General features: G+C 34.3%; 1 protein-coding gene across 1 annotated transcript in view; it reads left to right on the top strand.

The window, feature by feature from the left end:
• Nucleotides 1–17,990, top strand: part of DYNC2H1 (dynein cytoplasmic 2 heavy chain 1) — a 142,415-nt gene that overhangs the window by 111,440 nt on the left and 12,985 nt on the right. Inside the window, exons 84-85 of the mRNA XM_064718467.1 lie at nt 2,355–2,564; nt 5,403–5,492. Coding sequence (XP_064574537.1) covers nt 2,355–2,564; nt 5,403–5,492 — 300 coding nt within the window. The remainder of the gene's footprint in view (nt 1–2,354; nt 2,565–5,402; nt 5,493–17,990) is intronic.

Here is a 17,990-nt window from a genome sequence, read left to right as displayed (position 1 = left end):
TGACATCTTGACACTTACCAAATTAATTAAACTCTCATGAACCTGCCATTTAGTTTGAAGTCCAGCTCCTGGCACTGTGCAGAAGAGCCCCAAGAATCACACCATGTGCCTGGTACCTCATTAGCTATCTCATCTTTAAAAAAAACAACAGGGACTTTTCCATGAAGGAAAATCAGTGAAACAGAAATATAGCGTCATTCTTTATTTTATTTTCAATGATGAAAACCATGTGAAAAACAGTGAGAGGCTAATATCTAAAACAAATAGGCAGAGAGTCTCGAAGGAGGAGGCAAAGCAGGTACATCAAAAAGGCAATGGCGATTTCTAAAACCCATCACCACCACCACCAAAACTGCATTTTGAATCAAATGCAGAACTAGTAAAGGTATATGAGTTTATTTTCATTGCATTTGTTACATTTCTGAGGAGGCAGTTTTCAGGACATAGTGGAGTTTACAAAAGCTTGCATTTAAGAAGGTAACAAAGTAAAGCTGTGGGACAGTTTAGGTGAGACTTTATGAAGTCATATTATACTAAGATAGCAACATTTACAGAACTGAAAGAGGGGAAATTATCAACATCTGAAAACACACCTGATTAATATTGGTAGCAAAATACAGTATTTGATATTAAAGATTAGAATCTACCTTCAGTTTCTTATGATTAGGAAAAATACCCAGTACTTCATCAGTTTTTTGTCTTAATTCCCAAGCAGGTCATGAGCATACACATATTTTAAAACCTGATGTGAGTTATATACATAATGGATTTTAAGAGAATATAATAGGACATTAAATGTATAAGCTGATATTGGTATTTATGTTTAATTTTCCTATGGAAATGATAGATGGGTTGTTTCAACAAATTCTCAATGGAAAGCACTAGAAAGCGTGATGAAATGAATCTGAAATTCATAGGAGACTCTTATTGTAAAGGACAATATTGAGGAACTTAAAGGACTTCTTTTTCAACAAGCTTTTGTGAATTATGAGAGTGTCAAAGATTGAGCAAAACCTCCAAGGTGGATTGTCTTGGGTTTTCTTTGTTTTGTGCAATTAAACACCTCAATAAGAAATTATCAGCTAACTTATGCTAGTTTTGTGTTACAATTTACATATCCTCAGCAAATATGGTCTCAGAAAAACTGATGTCAAACTGGTACTGTGATTTTTGAATGCATGCAAAGAAAAAATGCAAAGCATAACAATTGTAAATACTGCATGCTTTGGCACTTGGATCAGTAGCTTTCTTGTATACCTTTTTATCAGTGTTGGAAAATTTTATCCTCAATTTTTTTGTTGGTCAGTCATAAGCCAAAGTATTGCTCATTCATTTAGCATTTCTCATATTTTAGCTTGGTAGCTGAGTGGAATATGAGCTTGAAATTAAAAACGTAAATGTTTCGCCAAATACATAGTGGCTGGGAAAGATTATAGAGGTAAATATCCTGTGCCTTCTGAAAAGCAAGTTGCCATGTGACAATTCAGAAATTTATTTAACCTGAAAAATAATCAAAACTTGTTATTTTAATAAACGTATTTTAGAGAAAATAAAATCTGATTTTATCTTTCCTAAATTACTAGAAACTGAAATACCAAAACAATTTTTCCCATAGGCTAGGGTTTACTTTTAGCATTTGTGCCTTATAGAATTTTCTAAAAGGTTTTTAATTTTATAACTGGAATTCTTTGCAGCATCTTGCCACATTACACTTTGGCAGTTTCCAAACACATGCAAAAATATATTTATGTAATAAGTTGCATATGAATTAAGATTTGCAAAATTGCACCATCTCTTGAAATTATTGAATAAATTTGGATTTTTAGTGACTTTATTGGAAGGGAAGTAAGTAGTAAAAATGGCAGTGTAAGAGCAGCAGTACTTCTCAGAGTCTAAGTTACTCAAGATTTACACATAAAATGGTATTTATTTTGTGTTTATAGTATTTAATTCAATTCCATGTTGAACTAGTCTCAGGAAGCAAGAACTGGCAACATAGTTTAGAGTACCCAGTAAAATTTTGTTGTGCTGAGTACACTACTGCTTTTTATATTAGCACATTAATACTAAAAGCAGTGATTCAGCTAAGGGAAGATTTTTCAGCAATTCAAGAACTTTTGAAGTAACTGGATAGACAGACTTGTTTCAGAAGAGTGGTGCCTTTATTGAATATGTCACAGACAGTACTGAAAGTATCACTGTAGTTATAATTCAGTATCAGAAAAGAGATGATACCACTACTACTTCAAAGCTAATAACGTCTTATGAAGTATCACGAATTAAATAAACTATGTGCTGTACAACATCATAATCTCCCCGAGTTTATTAACTGGATATCCCTTGTTTTTTCTTAGAATTCTAACCTGATCCATCAGAAGGTGTCTCCTCCTGCAGAACAACAAGGATCTCCAATCTTATCGTTCATTACCCTGGAGCAGTTCAATGCCATTCGCCTTGTGCAGAGCGTCCATCAGTCACTTGCTTCTTTAAGTAAAGTCATCAGAGGTACCTCGCTGCTGAGTTCTGAAGTACAAAAACTAGCAAGTGCTCTGTTAAACCAGAAGGTAAGTCATTTTGTACTGAATATACATTATAATAAGCATTGAAAAAACCAAAGGAAACTGAACTAGTAGTCATTTCCATGTTCTAAATTTTTATATTGATAAAGACTCTAAAATTGAGTTCTTTTAAATATAGAAACTCTAAAACAAAACCCATTTTTTCTGTAAATTTTTCAGAAGTATTTGCAGAATCTTCTGAATGTATTACTCTCCTATCAAACTTTCTCTAAAAGACAAATCCAATAAGTTTAGAAGTTGTGGAATGCTATTTCAATTTCAAATACCAAGTCATGCTAGATAAGTCAAATACATTAGCCAGTAGAATATATAAACCTGTCCCCTTACTTAGTTTTTATATTTTCTTAAAATTTAAATTGTAATAATAGTTCTCTTTGCATTTATTCAGTATGGAGTATTGCCATGCCTCTCCAGAAAAACTGTGCCTGTCATACCAACCTATCATCTCACCCTATATTATTGAGATACAAGAAATCAGTCAGAATTATATGTACTTTCTCCATCTTTTTTGGTATTAAGCTGGGCATGTTTATAAACTGATACAATTAGTGACAGCAAATATACACACTCTATCATTAATATCTAGATAATTGAGTTAAAAGATAGTCAAACATTGATGTGACATGAAGCTCTGGTTTCGTTTTGCCTCCAGCAACTGATAAATTCTGTCAATGCAAATGCATAGATAATGAGATTGCTTCTGCAATGAACAATAATTCCTATTAACATCCTATTTATCTTCATGTGACAAACAAGTACTGTTGAAAAGATTGCTATGCATTTATTGATAAATCAAATTCTAATCAAAACAATAATTAAATTTGTTGTCATTTCAGATTCACAAGACAGGATTTGTTAGCAAAATTGCTGTACAGTCAGACTAAATTAAGTTTTCTTGTTAGTAATCTCATTGCCTTTTAAAACATGTTTTGACTATGTGGTAGGAAATTGACACTAAGTCCAAGTCATAGTGAATGGAAGGGATACATGGAATGGCCATTCTTTAGCTCTTACAGTTATATTTATTGTTACTGAGCAAGAGAGCATGGCTTGCTTGTGTGCTTTAGCTGCATTCTTCTGTTGGAATTGGCAGGAGCTGTGAAGCTGACCACTGCCTCAAAAAGTTTCTTCAAAATTCTGTGCGTTCTAACCTCTCACAAGCATCGGTTCAGTGCTTCCTGATGTATTGACCAGTGCTTCTGTCATTTCTTCTGCTTCCTTACCCACTTTCCTTGACATGGATCACTTCATTGGATTGTGACTATATAGCAATTTTTTCAGCAGCCTTCCAGAGAGGCTAATGCCACATTCTTGGCATGGCAGCTAAACCTCACTCGATTTGTCATCCTAAAATGATTTTCTTTATGTGTTTTCTATATGCTCTTCTTGTTTAGTGTTTTCATGTTTTATGTAGCAAAGGATTATTTTTCAAAAGCTGTATTTTAAACCCACTGGGATTGTAGCTCTTTTAAGATTATAGCACCTGAAGAAACTGCTGGATTATGAATAGGAATGTAAAATTCAATAAATGTATGACATGTAAAGGTTTGGCAATGTGCTGTATTTGTGTAAAATTCTTATGTTAGCCCCATACTATCCACTGTGAAGAAAATTAACTCCACCCCACCCAAAAAGAGCATAAATACATCTGAGATACACTTGCATAATAACAATTAGCTAAGCAATTTCTTTAGACTTGAAGTAATTTAGACTGATATATTAACAGCATTAGGCAAATGCCCTGTAAGTGATAGATTGATGAGCTGCTTGTAAATGCACATCTAGTAGAAGAGGCTGCAAAAATGCAAGGTCTCAAATAAAAAATAATTTTCAAAAAATCCAGGAAATTTAGGAAAAATCCCATGCAGTTAACTGTCCTTTATTAATTGTTTTGCATGTATTCTAGTTTATTGAATTAATTTTTAATTAGTATCTTGAATCTCATTACATTTTGATTTATATCTATAAAAGGTAAATACAGTGTATTTACTTTGGAAGATACTTTTTTTTGCAAACTTCTGGGATCGGATTTTGAATACCTGTTCAGTACATATTCTATTAGAATGGGAACTTCCTGGAAAATGCTGCTGTAAATATTAAACAGTATAAACTGTTGATTCTGCTTAGCATCTTCAGTAGTGTACAATATTCCACAGGTACTGATTTACATTAATTCTCTTTCTCACAGGTAGGGGAATCTTGCAGTCACTTTCAGTGTGTGTGCTGTAGATTCCTGTGGAGTAGGTAAAATTAGTGTTTCTATCCTTATCTTATAAGGAGGAAGTTTAAGAGATGCCCTTTTAAGCCTTTCTTTTTGAAATCAATGAAAAATTTATATCGGGAAGTCTTGCAGGCCTTTTTTTCTCAGGTGTTGCTCTACAAAAGCTGTAAGGTGATGGGAAAATAATCATGCAGAGGAATTGTACCAGATTGTCATCATCACAGAGCCACACAACTTCATTTTGAAGTCTGAGGAGGCTACAGCAGAGGAGTGGGAAACTGGCTGCAGTTGAAAGATGACATTGTGACTTCCCAAGTCATAATTAGGCTTTTTGGAAATATTTATGGAACCAACTGTTTCCTTATTGAATAGCAGAGGTTCTTGCAAGCTCTCCATTAACACTGTGGCTGGGTCACACAAAGAATTAGCAGGGATCCAGCCTTTCTGTTTGAGGTTGTATGTTCTTGATCATTATATTGCTGGTGTTGTCTTTTTTTTGTAGATATATTTGATCTCCACGTTATTTATTTTTATTCAAGTTCCCAACTTAAAATGAAATGACAGTGGATTTGATACTTTCTGTATATATATTTTTATTTCAGTGTCCTGCCACATGGCAAAGCAAGTGGGAAGGTCCAGAAGATCCTTTGCAATATCTTAGAAGTCTTGTAGCTCGAGCACTTGCTATACAGGTAATTTTAAAGAGTCATTTTTTACTCACTGTGCTGGTATTCAGTGACACTGTGTATTTTGTAAATTCCTACTGCAGTAGACCTTTACAAACACGGGTCCAAAAGAATTTTAAATGTGTGAAAAGGTATATGAAAATCTAAAGATCAATAATTTATCTAAATGATTTAGTATTTAAGGAAACAGATTCCTTTTCTGTGTTGGATACATAGAGAGAAAACTGTGAGAACCTGAAAGAGAGGAGGACTACTTTAGAAAGGACATTTCTTTGTTCCCTCCAGGCAATAAGTAGAAAGCTGTTAGTTTTGATCTTGATTAACACATCTTGTCCAATGGGATACCAAGATTTTTGTCAACATTTATGTTGACTCTCAGATTCAGAAGAAAGATTTGAGTGCCATGTGTCTTCTAGGCATTTCTTTTTCTAAAGAAACTGTCAAATAAATGTTTCTGAAGTATTAATAATATTCTTGTTATGCAAAGAGTTTCTTTTGGCTAATACTTATTTTTTCTTTAACCTTTCCTTCTAAAAAAGTTTAAAGTACAAAACAGGAAAAAATATAAATATGTATAGCAACAAGTTAATGCATGTTCAGATGTTAATTTGTCATATAACTGGAGTTGAACTTCGTCCCATCTCTCTTTTTTCTGACTGTTACAGCCTTTAGTATTAAAAAGACATCATTTGTGGCGATTCAGTGTGTTTGTAAGCTTCAAGAGTACATTACTGTTTGCAACTTCTACTTTCATTTGGTTGTGACCAAACTGCATGCAATTTTCCTTAAAAATATGATTTATTTTTAGTGGAAGTCTGAGATTAAAGATTGAGCTTCTGTGTGGAGTGCACCTCCCATACAAAGTATGCAGAGGTAACAGGATGAAATTAGTGTTAATAGTAACAGGTGATTTTCAACCACACATATTCCAGAAGCTTTTATTTCCATATAATACTCCAGTCAGCTATTGACTAATGTGTTGCATTATATTTGCTGCATTACCATGATAGTAATCTTCCTTTCTCATTTCTCAAACTACTGACAAAATGGTACATTTGGATTAGTCATTTTTATGAAAGTTATGAAGGACTCATTTACAGTTTTTAACAGTTATTTATTGTAAGAGAGAGAAAGATTATTAAGCCACAGCTTTGCAGTAGATACTTGATTGTATCCATAAGCAGTACATGATATTAAAATTTTATTAGTGATAATAGCTACTGGTTGTCTCATTTTATTTCTTTAATGTCAAATATGTAATATAGTTGTGTTTGGAGCAATTCTTAATAATAAAGTATCAGTCTGTTTTGCATCTCAAGCTTCTAGTCAAATCACATCCAAAATACAGTGTGTGTATTTCTATATTGTACATTATTATAAAATGTTGATTATTTCTAGTTAGGCATTTCAGTTGAATCATCTTTTTACTTAAATGTGATTCCAAATCCTGACTGTGCCCATTACACCTTCCTGATTAGTCTTGATAATTTTTTAATTATCTTTTCATTATTGATTTTATAAATGTAATTAATCAGTAGTTAATTCTAGGTGAGTATTCAGAAATTCAATAAAGATATCTCACAACTCTGAAAATTATCTTCTGATTTATATTTCAATAAATGCCATATTTTGGATTAGTTTTATATGACCAGCTTTATAAGCTTTTTTTTTTAGTTACTCTTATGTCCCTCTGTTACATTAACTGTAAGATATTGACTTACACTGTACTGTTTGACAAAGGTTTAATTTAGGCATTTTTAAGACAAAATAGGAGACACTGAAAGATCAAAGTTGTACTAAAGGATTACATTTACGAAGGATGGAGTAAGTCTCTGCCTATGCTATTAGTTAAAGGCTGCCTTGTCGAGTAGTTTGCTGCCAGTGCAGAAAACAATAAAAGCAACTACAGCAAGCATTTAATGGGGATGGGGAGGAACACAAAATATAGGCCAGATGGTAAAATATTTATAGCAGAATTTATAGAAGTGAAAAGATGTTCTGAGAGCATTACACAACAACAGGCAGAAAAACAACAGGTGTTGCATTTTTTAGGTCTGAATTTACTCAGTAAAAAGCAAATTTAAAAAAAAAAAAAAAAAACAAAAAAAAAACCCTGCCTAATGAAAGTGTGAAGAAATTTGTGTATGTAAAATGCAGTAGAGCCATATGTTGCTGTGTACTATGTTATGGTGACAGACCTGATGTAAATAGGTGGTTTCTTTCCAGGTGAAAGTTCTGCTATTTGGATGCTTTAAATTGAAGCAAAAGTTATGTATTGAACATTCTTCTAAGATGGAGTTCTGAATACTTTCAATTAGCAGTGCTGACATTGAACTTTATAATACTGTGCTTCAACGTGTCTGTCTATAGTGATATATTTGCTACCAACATTAAGATATGAAATGTATGAATCATCAGTTGTCATTGTATAAGTTTTAATTCTTGGTCCTTTTACTGTCAGTTTCCTCATGATGGCACCCTAAATGTTTTCTGTGGTTTCCCTCTCCTGTGGTTCATGATCATAGCTCAGCAATAAGGCACATCAGCCTATAATGGTATTAAATGCATCCCAGTCTCTAGATAAGTGTCTTCTCATGGCTGTGGATACCAGCAAGAGAGAAGGAGAGAGAGCAGACTCAGAACTGCAGCTACCAAGAGGCAAAACAGCAGCCCAGGCAAATGTCAGCTGAATAGCAACCTTAAATATTGTTTCAAGTCAACAAATTGGAAATTGATTTTTGTTTCCACTAGAACGAAATAAAGAGCTTAAATTCTCCTTTTCAAAAAGGAATCCCAAACTCTTCTTATTCCAAGAAGACCTTATATTTCATTCTTTTGGACTCAGCTGGTTTTATGTCATTTACAAAAACAGTTCTTCCTTTGGATGACTCTTGAGTTAGAAGGCTGCTAGAAGTCTTGCAGTGTACATTCTGACCTCAGGCACCAGTTTCAGAGTTCTAATCAGGGACATGTTTATGAATACTGAAAGTTTTTAGTTGTGTAATTTATGAAAGGTTTTGCTGAAATTGTACATTCATCTAAAAAGTACTCCTAGTATATAAAGAAGTTAAATTTGATATTTTTTTCAAGAGACTTATGTTTTTCTGAGATTTTCTCTTGTCCCTTTCCATCCTGAGTAAAATCTAACATGGTAATATTTAACTTCAATACCAGTTTGATCACCTAGTATAAGATTTTTACTATTTTAATGGTCTTTTACTGTTTAAGGAAGAATGACTTTGTTCCTGTTTTGGAACCCTATTCCTCCGTTTCAACAATTAGGTCTCCAGAAAGGTGGATTGAATGCCCAAGGTAAATGAGGTTTGAACTCTTGGAAATTGCCTGCTGAATGTACTGTAAACCCTTCTGGGAATAGGAACCCCACGATTTCTCCTTCACACCCCAGGCATCTGGGCTGAGATATTAAATATTCATTCGCTGATAACAGGCAGAAAGGCTGCTCTTAGAAAACCAAGGGAATCAAATCCTCTCAATTTTCACCAGGTTAAAGAACTCACATAATAAATCTCGTACAAATCCAGAATAGCCATGCTCACTTGAGCACTCCATAATAAGGCCTATCCCAGTCCAAGTAATCACACTTAGTTTTCACAGTGTTTTCTAATACATTGCCTTAGCAGAGTTTGCAGCAGGGACAATAGCTTAATGGTTTGTGTTGTACAGTTTTAGGAGAGGCTGATTCAGATAGATTAGTTTGGCTGGTTCCCCATCTTGTCATTGTTCCTCTCATGACTCTCTATTTGAAGAGCTGTTACCTAGGTATCTGTACGGTGCAGAATACTCCAGATTCAGTATTCTAATATTGAAGCACAAAAATTCATAAAAGTGTTGTGTTTTAAATCCACCCATTCCATTATTTTAGCTCAAATTTCCACATTATTTTGAAGAATTAGCATTTTTCTGCTGTTTTTCTCAGCTTCTCCTCTTTAGCTGTCATGAATATCAAAACAAAAATAAAACTGCAGCCAAACATTATCTGCTAAGGAACTGATCTTCAATTGGCTCCCTCAGTTCTCATCATGTTGCAAAATGATTTTACTTTGTTCAAAATTTATCAGCCAGGATATGTCTTTTAAGACCTTATATCTAATTAATAACTGCTTGGTAAAAATTGGAAATTTGCAAGTACTACTAAAAAAATGTTTTGTTTGTCTCTGACAGGCAAATTTGAAGTTCTTAGCAGCTGTTTTATCATGTCCTTTCTAATCACTGTCTCACTTAGATTGCATTGATTAAGTAATGGCTGATATAGAGCAGTAGTGCTTTGTAAAAATGCACCATCCAAACAAGGGACCAAACAGAATGTGAGATAAAAGGTTTGGACATGGATGGGTAATAGGAGTTGTCCATTGAAATAAGATCTAATATCCAAGGAAATTAAAGCAAAAGCTGAAGCATTTTTTGTACTCTTACATAAAGCTGTGTTAATGCATTGATGCAATTTTCCCTCCAGGCCCTTCACCATATTTGCAGCCCTCCTTGGGACACTCTCTAATAACATAATATTTTTCATATATTGTGTGCCCAAAATTAAATATAACTTTTTTTTTTTTTTTTGTAGCGAAATGTTTCTTTTCCTCCAAAATACAGTAGGTTTTAAATCTGCAAACTATGCTATTTCAAGGGTAAATCATTTCAGTTGCCAATGAGCTGTACTTATCTCAAGTTTTGGAAAAACATGCCTTTTGCACAAGAAAGAGTTGCACAAGAAACTGGAAAAACAGTTTTTAAAAAGCAGCATTGCAAAAGGGAAAATGTCACTACCTGCATTTCCTTTCATTTCCCCAGCTCACATTTCATTGTGAGCTGTTGAAGCTTATTCCCAGTGAGTGTTTGGTGCTCTGTTAAACTGAGGCATGCACAAGTTATGGGCATTTTAATAAATATCAGGCTTAACTATTGAGAAAAGTAATTTGTTTCAACAGAATTCAGCGGCTGTTCATTAAAGTCTTGAAATTCTAGGCATGTTTTGTGAGAATGGCTGTTCTGTTGAAATTATGAAATACTACCTTGTAACTAGAAGTTTGAGCAGTACCCCTTATCATACTGCTAAGCAATTATTCAGCTCTTTGATTATAAAATATTTATTGCAGGAGATAATTACTCATAAAATGACTTTTTGTAAGTGTTGAATAAAAGAGGACAAACCCAGGTCATTGTCTCTACAGATATTATGTATGAAATTACAATCTTTTAAAGAAAATTATCTTTCTTTCCTAACCTAGGTTTAAATTAAAAAACCTAGATTTAGTATTCTGTATTTCTTCTATGAAGGCAAGATAGTATTATATACTTAGTAAATTACAAAAAGCTGTGCTATATATTATAGAAGATGCAAAGCTGTAGTAGATATCCTTCATTTAAACTAAAATAGTAATGATCATTTATTGATTTTTCTCTTTAAGCTACAAGATGCATTTTCACAATACAGGAAGAAAGCTGAAAAGATGCAATGATAAAATATTAATCAATTTTATGCATTTAATCTGTCAAAATTAAAAGTGTAGATTGCTCTGTTTCTAATAACTTGTTTTTCACTGTATCTCTTTTATTATGGACAGAGCTGTCTGCAAAAGAGAAAGCAGAGTAAAATGAATAGTCTTGTCTGACAAAAGCTCAAGCAAAAAAGGTTAATTTTAGTACAAGTGGTAGAAAACTATGTTATTATCATTCACATATGAAAACGAGTCCTTCTGTTATTCTGTCAAAAACTGGTAATTTTAAATTCCACCCATTAATAAATGAGAAGGCTGCAGCACATGCTAATGCACCAATTTGTAGGTTCATCCCATCAATCTGCTTTGCTTTTTTAAGACAACTTAGAGAGAGCTCATGTCCAACCTCTCACCTACCAGCACCTCCACATCCTTCTCAGCAGGGCTGCTCTCCATCTGCTCATCCCCAGCCTGTGCTGGTACCAGGGGGTGCCGTGACCCAGGCGCAGCACCTTGTACTTGGTCTTGTTAAACCTCAAGAGATTCCAAGGGCCCCACTCCTCAAGCCTGGCTGGGTCCCTCTGGGTGGCATCCTGTCCTTCAGTTGATGAGGGTACACCTGATCCCTTTATCTATGTCACTAATGAAGATATTAAGTAACACTGGTGCCAGTGTTGACCCTTGGGGGACACCACTTGTCACTGATGTTCACTGGGACTCTGAGTCATCGATCAACACCCTCTGGATGTGACCATCCAACCAATTTCTTATCAATCTCCCAATCTACTTATCAAATCCATCTCTCTCTGGTTGAAAGAGAGGGATGTTGTGAGGGACCATGTCAAAGGCTTTACAGATATCCAGATAGATGGCTCATAAATCCCAATGTGTAGCCCTGCCCTTGCTCAGTGCTATAGTCACTCCATCATAAAAGACCACTGGGTTGGTTAGGTGGGACTTGTCCTTGGTTACAGTAACTTGGTGTTCTGATCACCACTACACTGACAGAAATATTGTATCTACTAAAAGTAAGCAATCTATTCAAAATCCATTGTTATTGTTTTATTTGTAATTCTGATTTCAGAATATGTAATTAGAAGTTCATACATAGAAATAAATTATGTGGAATATGTAGAAATAAATTAGGTTTGTAACAAAAAGGTAGTGTGATCGTGGCTCTTTTTTAACCTCTAGATGGTTTGCTGGGAACTGGGTTGGTGTAGCAGTTTGCAAAATATTTTATCTCCTGTTTTGAGATTTTTAATAGGTCAAAATCAATGGTAACATGCTGTAACTATTTCTCAAATATCATTTGCAGATATGTATTTAAAAATAAGCTCATTTTTTATTAGAAGCAGATTTCCATTCCACAAGTGAGCATCATCCCTAATTAGCAGTCTTTTCTTTGGGGGAAGGCAGAGATGTAACCTCATCTTGACCTATCTTTCTTTGAAGGAGATGCAGTATTACTGAATTTGAAATTACAACAGTTTCATATTGTATCCATTTGCCAATATATAAAAAATATTTAAAATTTTGGAGCCTTTTAAGTTTCAAGGCTGTCAATTCAAATTTCGTTTGTGAAGGAAAAGAGTCATTAGAATAATTCTTGACTAAACTCTTCTTTATCTGTTGTGTGCAGTAGTTTTACTATTGGGAGTTCACAGTCAAATAAAGCAATCAGAACAGGATGAAAGTGCACTCGGCAATTCTGTAAACAGACATGACTGAATTTTAAAACTGAAGTCAACAGAAAGGCATTCAGATTTGGGGTTTTGTTCATTTTGTTATTTGGTTTTTACTTGGTAGAATTCTTTCTGATGTAGTCTTTGTTTCTAAATGTTCAGCAAGGTACATAATTGAAGAAAGAAGAAACCAAACCTTGAGTCAAAGTAGAAGAGTTAAGAGTGATGGGAAGCTTAGATACCTTATTTAAGGTGTGTAAGTGATGCTTAAAGGCAGGAAGGATAAATGCCTTCCTGCTCTATAATGTTTCCCAGTGTGTTCAGCTGAGTGCTATAAATAGTGACTAAATTAGAATGTGTGCCCCCATATGAAGGAGAGTATGCAAATGCATATTGAGATATTTGTAGTGGTAATTCCACACAGTCACTCTGAACTAAGAGAGTTATGATCCAATGAGAAATCTGTTCTCTACATCTGAACTTGAATTTCAAAATTCCTGTCAGGTTTATACTGTTTTGCAGCATTGTGTGTGCTTTTCCTTATACACTTTAGAAGAAAGCACAGTGTGTTTTCTTCTACGTTTTCTATAATTAACATTTTCAGTATTATTTCTAATATTTCATTATCCAATGCGATAAATTAAGCAATTGAAATTACTTATATAACAGGCAAAAGGCAGTAAATAATTTAGAACTAAACCAAATATTGTTCATTCTTCAGATACGCAGATTACAAAGCTATGAAAAAGGTTTACTCTGTCATGTGTATTCATGTATTTTATCACACTGAGAAAGAGCACTGATTTGGATATATCAACAGAAGAATCCATCAAATAAGGAACACATTAAGATATTACTAGAATAATAAAACTGAAACCAATGTGTAAATCAAAGATACCATGGAAATGCAAAATTCCCAATGACCTTACACATGGTCAAAGGCAGTTATTAATTCTTCTACACTTTTGAGGCCACATCTGAAACACTTGTCTAGTTTAAGTTTCTAAATTAAGAAACATTACCCATATTGTCCAGAGATGTTTGTGGAAATATATGATTTGTGGAGGTATCTTTGGAGGTACCCAGAACTGCAGTAGACTGTGCCCTGAGCAAGCTAAATTGGTGTTGAATTTGGAGCTACTCTGAATTGCAATTCAGAGGATTGGATGCCAAAATGTTTAATTTAATGAATAAATTGTTTCTATAATGGAAGTAATTTAAAAACTAAATCCATTATAGCTAAATAAAAACAAAGCAAAAATTAATTTTGAAATATAACAAAAAAAGAAAATGTGGTGTTTAACAAATGGTGAAATATTTTTTCCTTAAATTGCTCCCTAATGCATGTTTTTCTGGCTTCCTGAGAACAGGAGTGAATGAAGTTTTATGCCATGCTAATGCTCTTCAGCATTCTCTTAGCTTTCTCATGTGGCAGGACATCTGAAAGAGACCTGTAGCCTTTATGATGAGCTGTTCATTTGGAATTGGCCATAACAAGTGAAATTTGCTTTTGGGTTTAACAAAAGGTTTTATGAGCTTCAGAGACCTTATATGCTACACTTGAGGTACATTTATGCTAACTGTCTTAGCTTTACAATGTAGGAGCAAACAACAATTCATGCTAGCTTACTGCATCAGTTTAAAAAAACCCAACTTAATTATATTCAGCATCTACACAAAGTTGTTCTTTTTTGAACAAACTATTTGCTAGTCTGAGCAGTAATCTCTCTTTTGAACAAACTATTTGCTAATCTGAGCAGTATTGGAGTGTTCTGTTTAATGGAGTGTAAGAGGGTGTGCCAGGATGCCACATCACAGACTATCCATGACATCATTTACTTCCTTTGTTTAAATGGATTGGCACCAGCCACTGTTTCCATTTGGTAATCTCTTTTTCTCATGTGAAAAACCCAGATTTCCTTCTTTGCCTTTTAATTGTGGTATCTTCTAGGCATTTTGGGATATGGGCCTCACAGAGTTAAGCAATTTCTGATTAGATTGCTCTAGTCTGTTTGATTAACATTTTTACTTGTCTGAGAGTTAGGTTAAGCCTCAATAGTTGCTAAAATAGTAGAGTTCTGTGACACCGGCATGGGTGAGATATTTTCTCTGTATTTTGACAGCCTTAAGAGAGGATGTTAACAAAAAATAAATGACTGGTAAACAAGAATGAAAAAAATTGAAAGAGACTGGTTACTGCTATTCAAGGGGTCATTGTTTCAGTAAAGGAACAAGGACTATGAGGAAGATGCTAATGGAAAATCTGTATTTCATGGAGTGTTACCAGGGAAAACGAGCCATGGCAAAGTAAGCAGTTCTCTGTTGGCTCTCATCATTGTAATATAGCCTTTGAGCTGGTACTGTAAAACAAATTACTGCAGTGCATCCCATCATTACTAGTGGCCAATATATCGAGTATTCTGTATCCCTGTTTAGTCACACCAGCACCATCACAGTATAGATTTCAGCATCCCTGCTCCAGAGCTCTGCAAAGGATTTATATCTGATGTAGTCCTGATTTTGTCCAGGTATTATTGTAGACAGTCTAGTCTGTTATCTACACCAGAATATTGTATGCCAGTGTTTTCTGTCCTCTGCAACTTATTTTTGGAGATGGAGAGTTGATTTCACCAAGGAATAGTTCCAGTTCTTAGGCTTCCTTACCCAGTTATACACTTGCTGTATAACTGCAAATACAATCTAGTGCTTGGTGACTGATGTACTTGGGAAAGAAGAGACTAGAAGGCATGAAGCATAGGAGTATTGCTTAACTGGATTCTGTGTTTAGTGGTCATACAGGAAATATCTGGAAGTAGATATTTTTGGCATATGTCAGTCATGAACTTGTAGGAATGTTGTTGCAGTTCCTATGCATCATTGTGGTATCCATATTAAATGTCAGAAACAGAAATTCAGGGGAAGTTTCTGTTTTGATAAAAGATAATCTTATATAGTAACAATAATGAGATCACATCTGCTTATGCTTCTGTCAGCTGGACCTTACTGTGTATCTGCTTCTATCACATCAGCCAGAATGCTGATGCTGAGGGAACGAGAACATTCATGCTGTAACGCTGTGCTGTTATTGCTCAGACTTCCTCAACAAACAGGGGGGCTCTGAGGTGTGGAAAACTGAAATAAAGCTTTAATAGTATTTGGTTTAAAGCAGTAGCCAGTGGTGAAAGGAAAGGAAAGGAAAGGAAAGGAAAGGAAAGGAAAGGAAAGGAAAGGAAAGGAAAGGAAAGGAAAGGAAAGGAAAGGAAAGGAAAGGAAAGGAAAGGAAAGGAAAGGAAAGGAAAGGAAAGGAAAGGAAAGGAAAGGAAAGGAAAGGAAAGGAAAGGAAAGGAAAAAGAGAAAAAGGAAAAAAATCAAACAAACTCCAAATTAAATTACTCTGTTACTTATCATTTGTAAGTATGGGCCAACACCTTATCATATATCTGAAATACTGCAATATTCACACATTCATTTAATGAAGGATAGCTCCCTCAAGAATAAAGGCTCAAGGATTTCACATACAAAGAATTACCACAAGGAAGCGAATTGTTATATACCTGTTGTTCCTCAGAACCCTAGGCATTACCCCCTCTGGGCTCAGTGCCTACAAAAATCCTTCTGTTTAATTTCTTTGAGCTGTAATACTGTCATTACTGCTGGTGTTTATCATTGAATGCCTGCACTTTGGAGCACACCTGTAGAACAGCTGCTGCACTGTGAGGAAAATGGGATTGTAGCATAACTGCTTGTTTGACCTTGGCTCAGTCTAAACTCCAGTTAACTGAGTACTGACTCCCCTAGCAGTGCTACTCACCATCATTTACTGCCAGACTTAGCCAAAGTTCTGCATATTTTTCCCTAGTAATGTGGAAAACTTCTAAAACTTGTAGAAAAACAGAATTATACTGTATGTTTCCTGGCTATGCATATGTGTGTAACACTGAATACAATTTTCCATTTAGGCACAAAAATGAAATCACTTCTGTAGTGATTTATAGGATTTTTTTTTTCAGTATAAGTTCTCTTTGTGGACCACAGAAATAGAAAAATGCAGTAGAATAATATACATTTGGAATTAATTAAAACTGGTGAAGGAAGAGTATTTGCTTCATTTTAGAGGAGTTCTGTGTTCCTAAAGCTGTATAAATAATAACATGAAAATCTGGCAGCCTCCTTATTCTTCCACTGTTCAGTGAGGCACTCAGTTTGCTTTGGGATTATTGATGATAAGGAAGACTTCTTTCTGAAAGTGGAATAGATGTTTATTGAATGTTAAGATGCATGAAAAAATATTATTTGAATTATCTGAGACCATGCTAATAGATTTGTTTTTGTAAGGGGAAAGAAAAGAAAATAAAATGTTTTTATTATAGCAAACAGAACCCCACATTAATGGAAGTTTTGAAATACCCTCCCAGGAATTCTTTGCAAGCATTTTGGCTATTGCTGATAAGTTTTGATATTATATTTCTAATAGTAATAATTTTCTAAATTAATCTATCACAGACAGTTAAATTCCTAGTGTAATTGTAATGAGAAATATTCAGAAAATATTGAAATAATGATTTTTTTAAATAAACAGTTGCGAAGAAGAGTGGATGATGGTTTTTTTCTTACATTTTGGAATAAACTTATTTTAAGAGTTAGGATATTCGGAGTGTAGACCACATTGTTGGTTATATAAGAGTTGGTGATGGAAGAAAGCCCTTCAGACTGAAATGCTGCATGGCGATCCAAGATTAAGTCAAACAACTTTTCATCACTTTGACAAATACATGTTTCTATCAGATTTGGGATGGGTGAGGGATTTCTCCCTTTCAAGAAACATCACTTCAGTCTTTTTACAGCTTAGCTTAAATTTCCTTCCCGTCAACACCTGATCTCTTCCAGCCCTATGGCAGTGGCACTACCAGTGACAAATGATCTGTCAATAGAGTGGTGATGACTCTCGAGAGTGTAGCATTTCCCTAATAGGCTGTCATGTGATCTTATAGGACTGAAATAAACATAAGGATTTTTTTTACAATTGGGTTGTAAAATACATTTGATTGCATCTAAAATTATTTATTTAAATGGATGTAAATGAACTGCATATTCAGCTTTATACCAAGCAGTACAAGACATTAAAATTTTGCTTTTGTGGTCTAATGAAAGTTTTTGTTATTGTGTACATCCTAGTACTACTAGTTATATGAATTCAGAATTAATATTACCCATACTGGTCTTTTAATTGGGTGGGATATAAACATCTGTGTTCCTGACAGTGTTTCTCTTTAGTAGTTACATTAAAAATTTATTTGATGACAGCAATATAATGATTATATTAATTACAAGTTGAAGTGATGTCTACTTTTATTACACAAAAC

Source organism: Zonotrichia leucophrys, chromosome 1 (assembly GCF_028769735.1).
Source record: "Zonotrichia leucophrys gambelii isolate GWCS_2022_RI chromosome 1, RI_Zleu_2.0, whole genome shotgun sequence".
Taxonomy (NCBI): domain Eukaryota; kingdom Metazoa; phylum Chordata; class Aves; order Passeriformes; family Passerellidae; genus Zonotrichia; species Zonotrichia leucophrys.
This window is presented reverse-complemented; position numbering and strand designations above follow the sequence as displayed.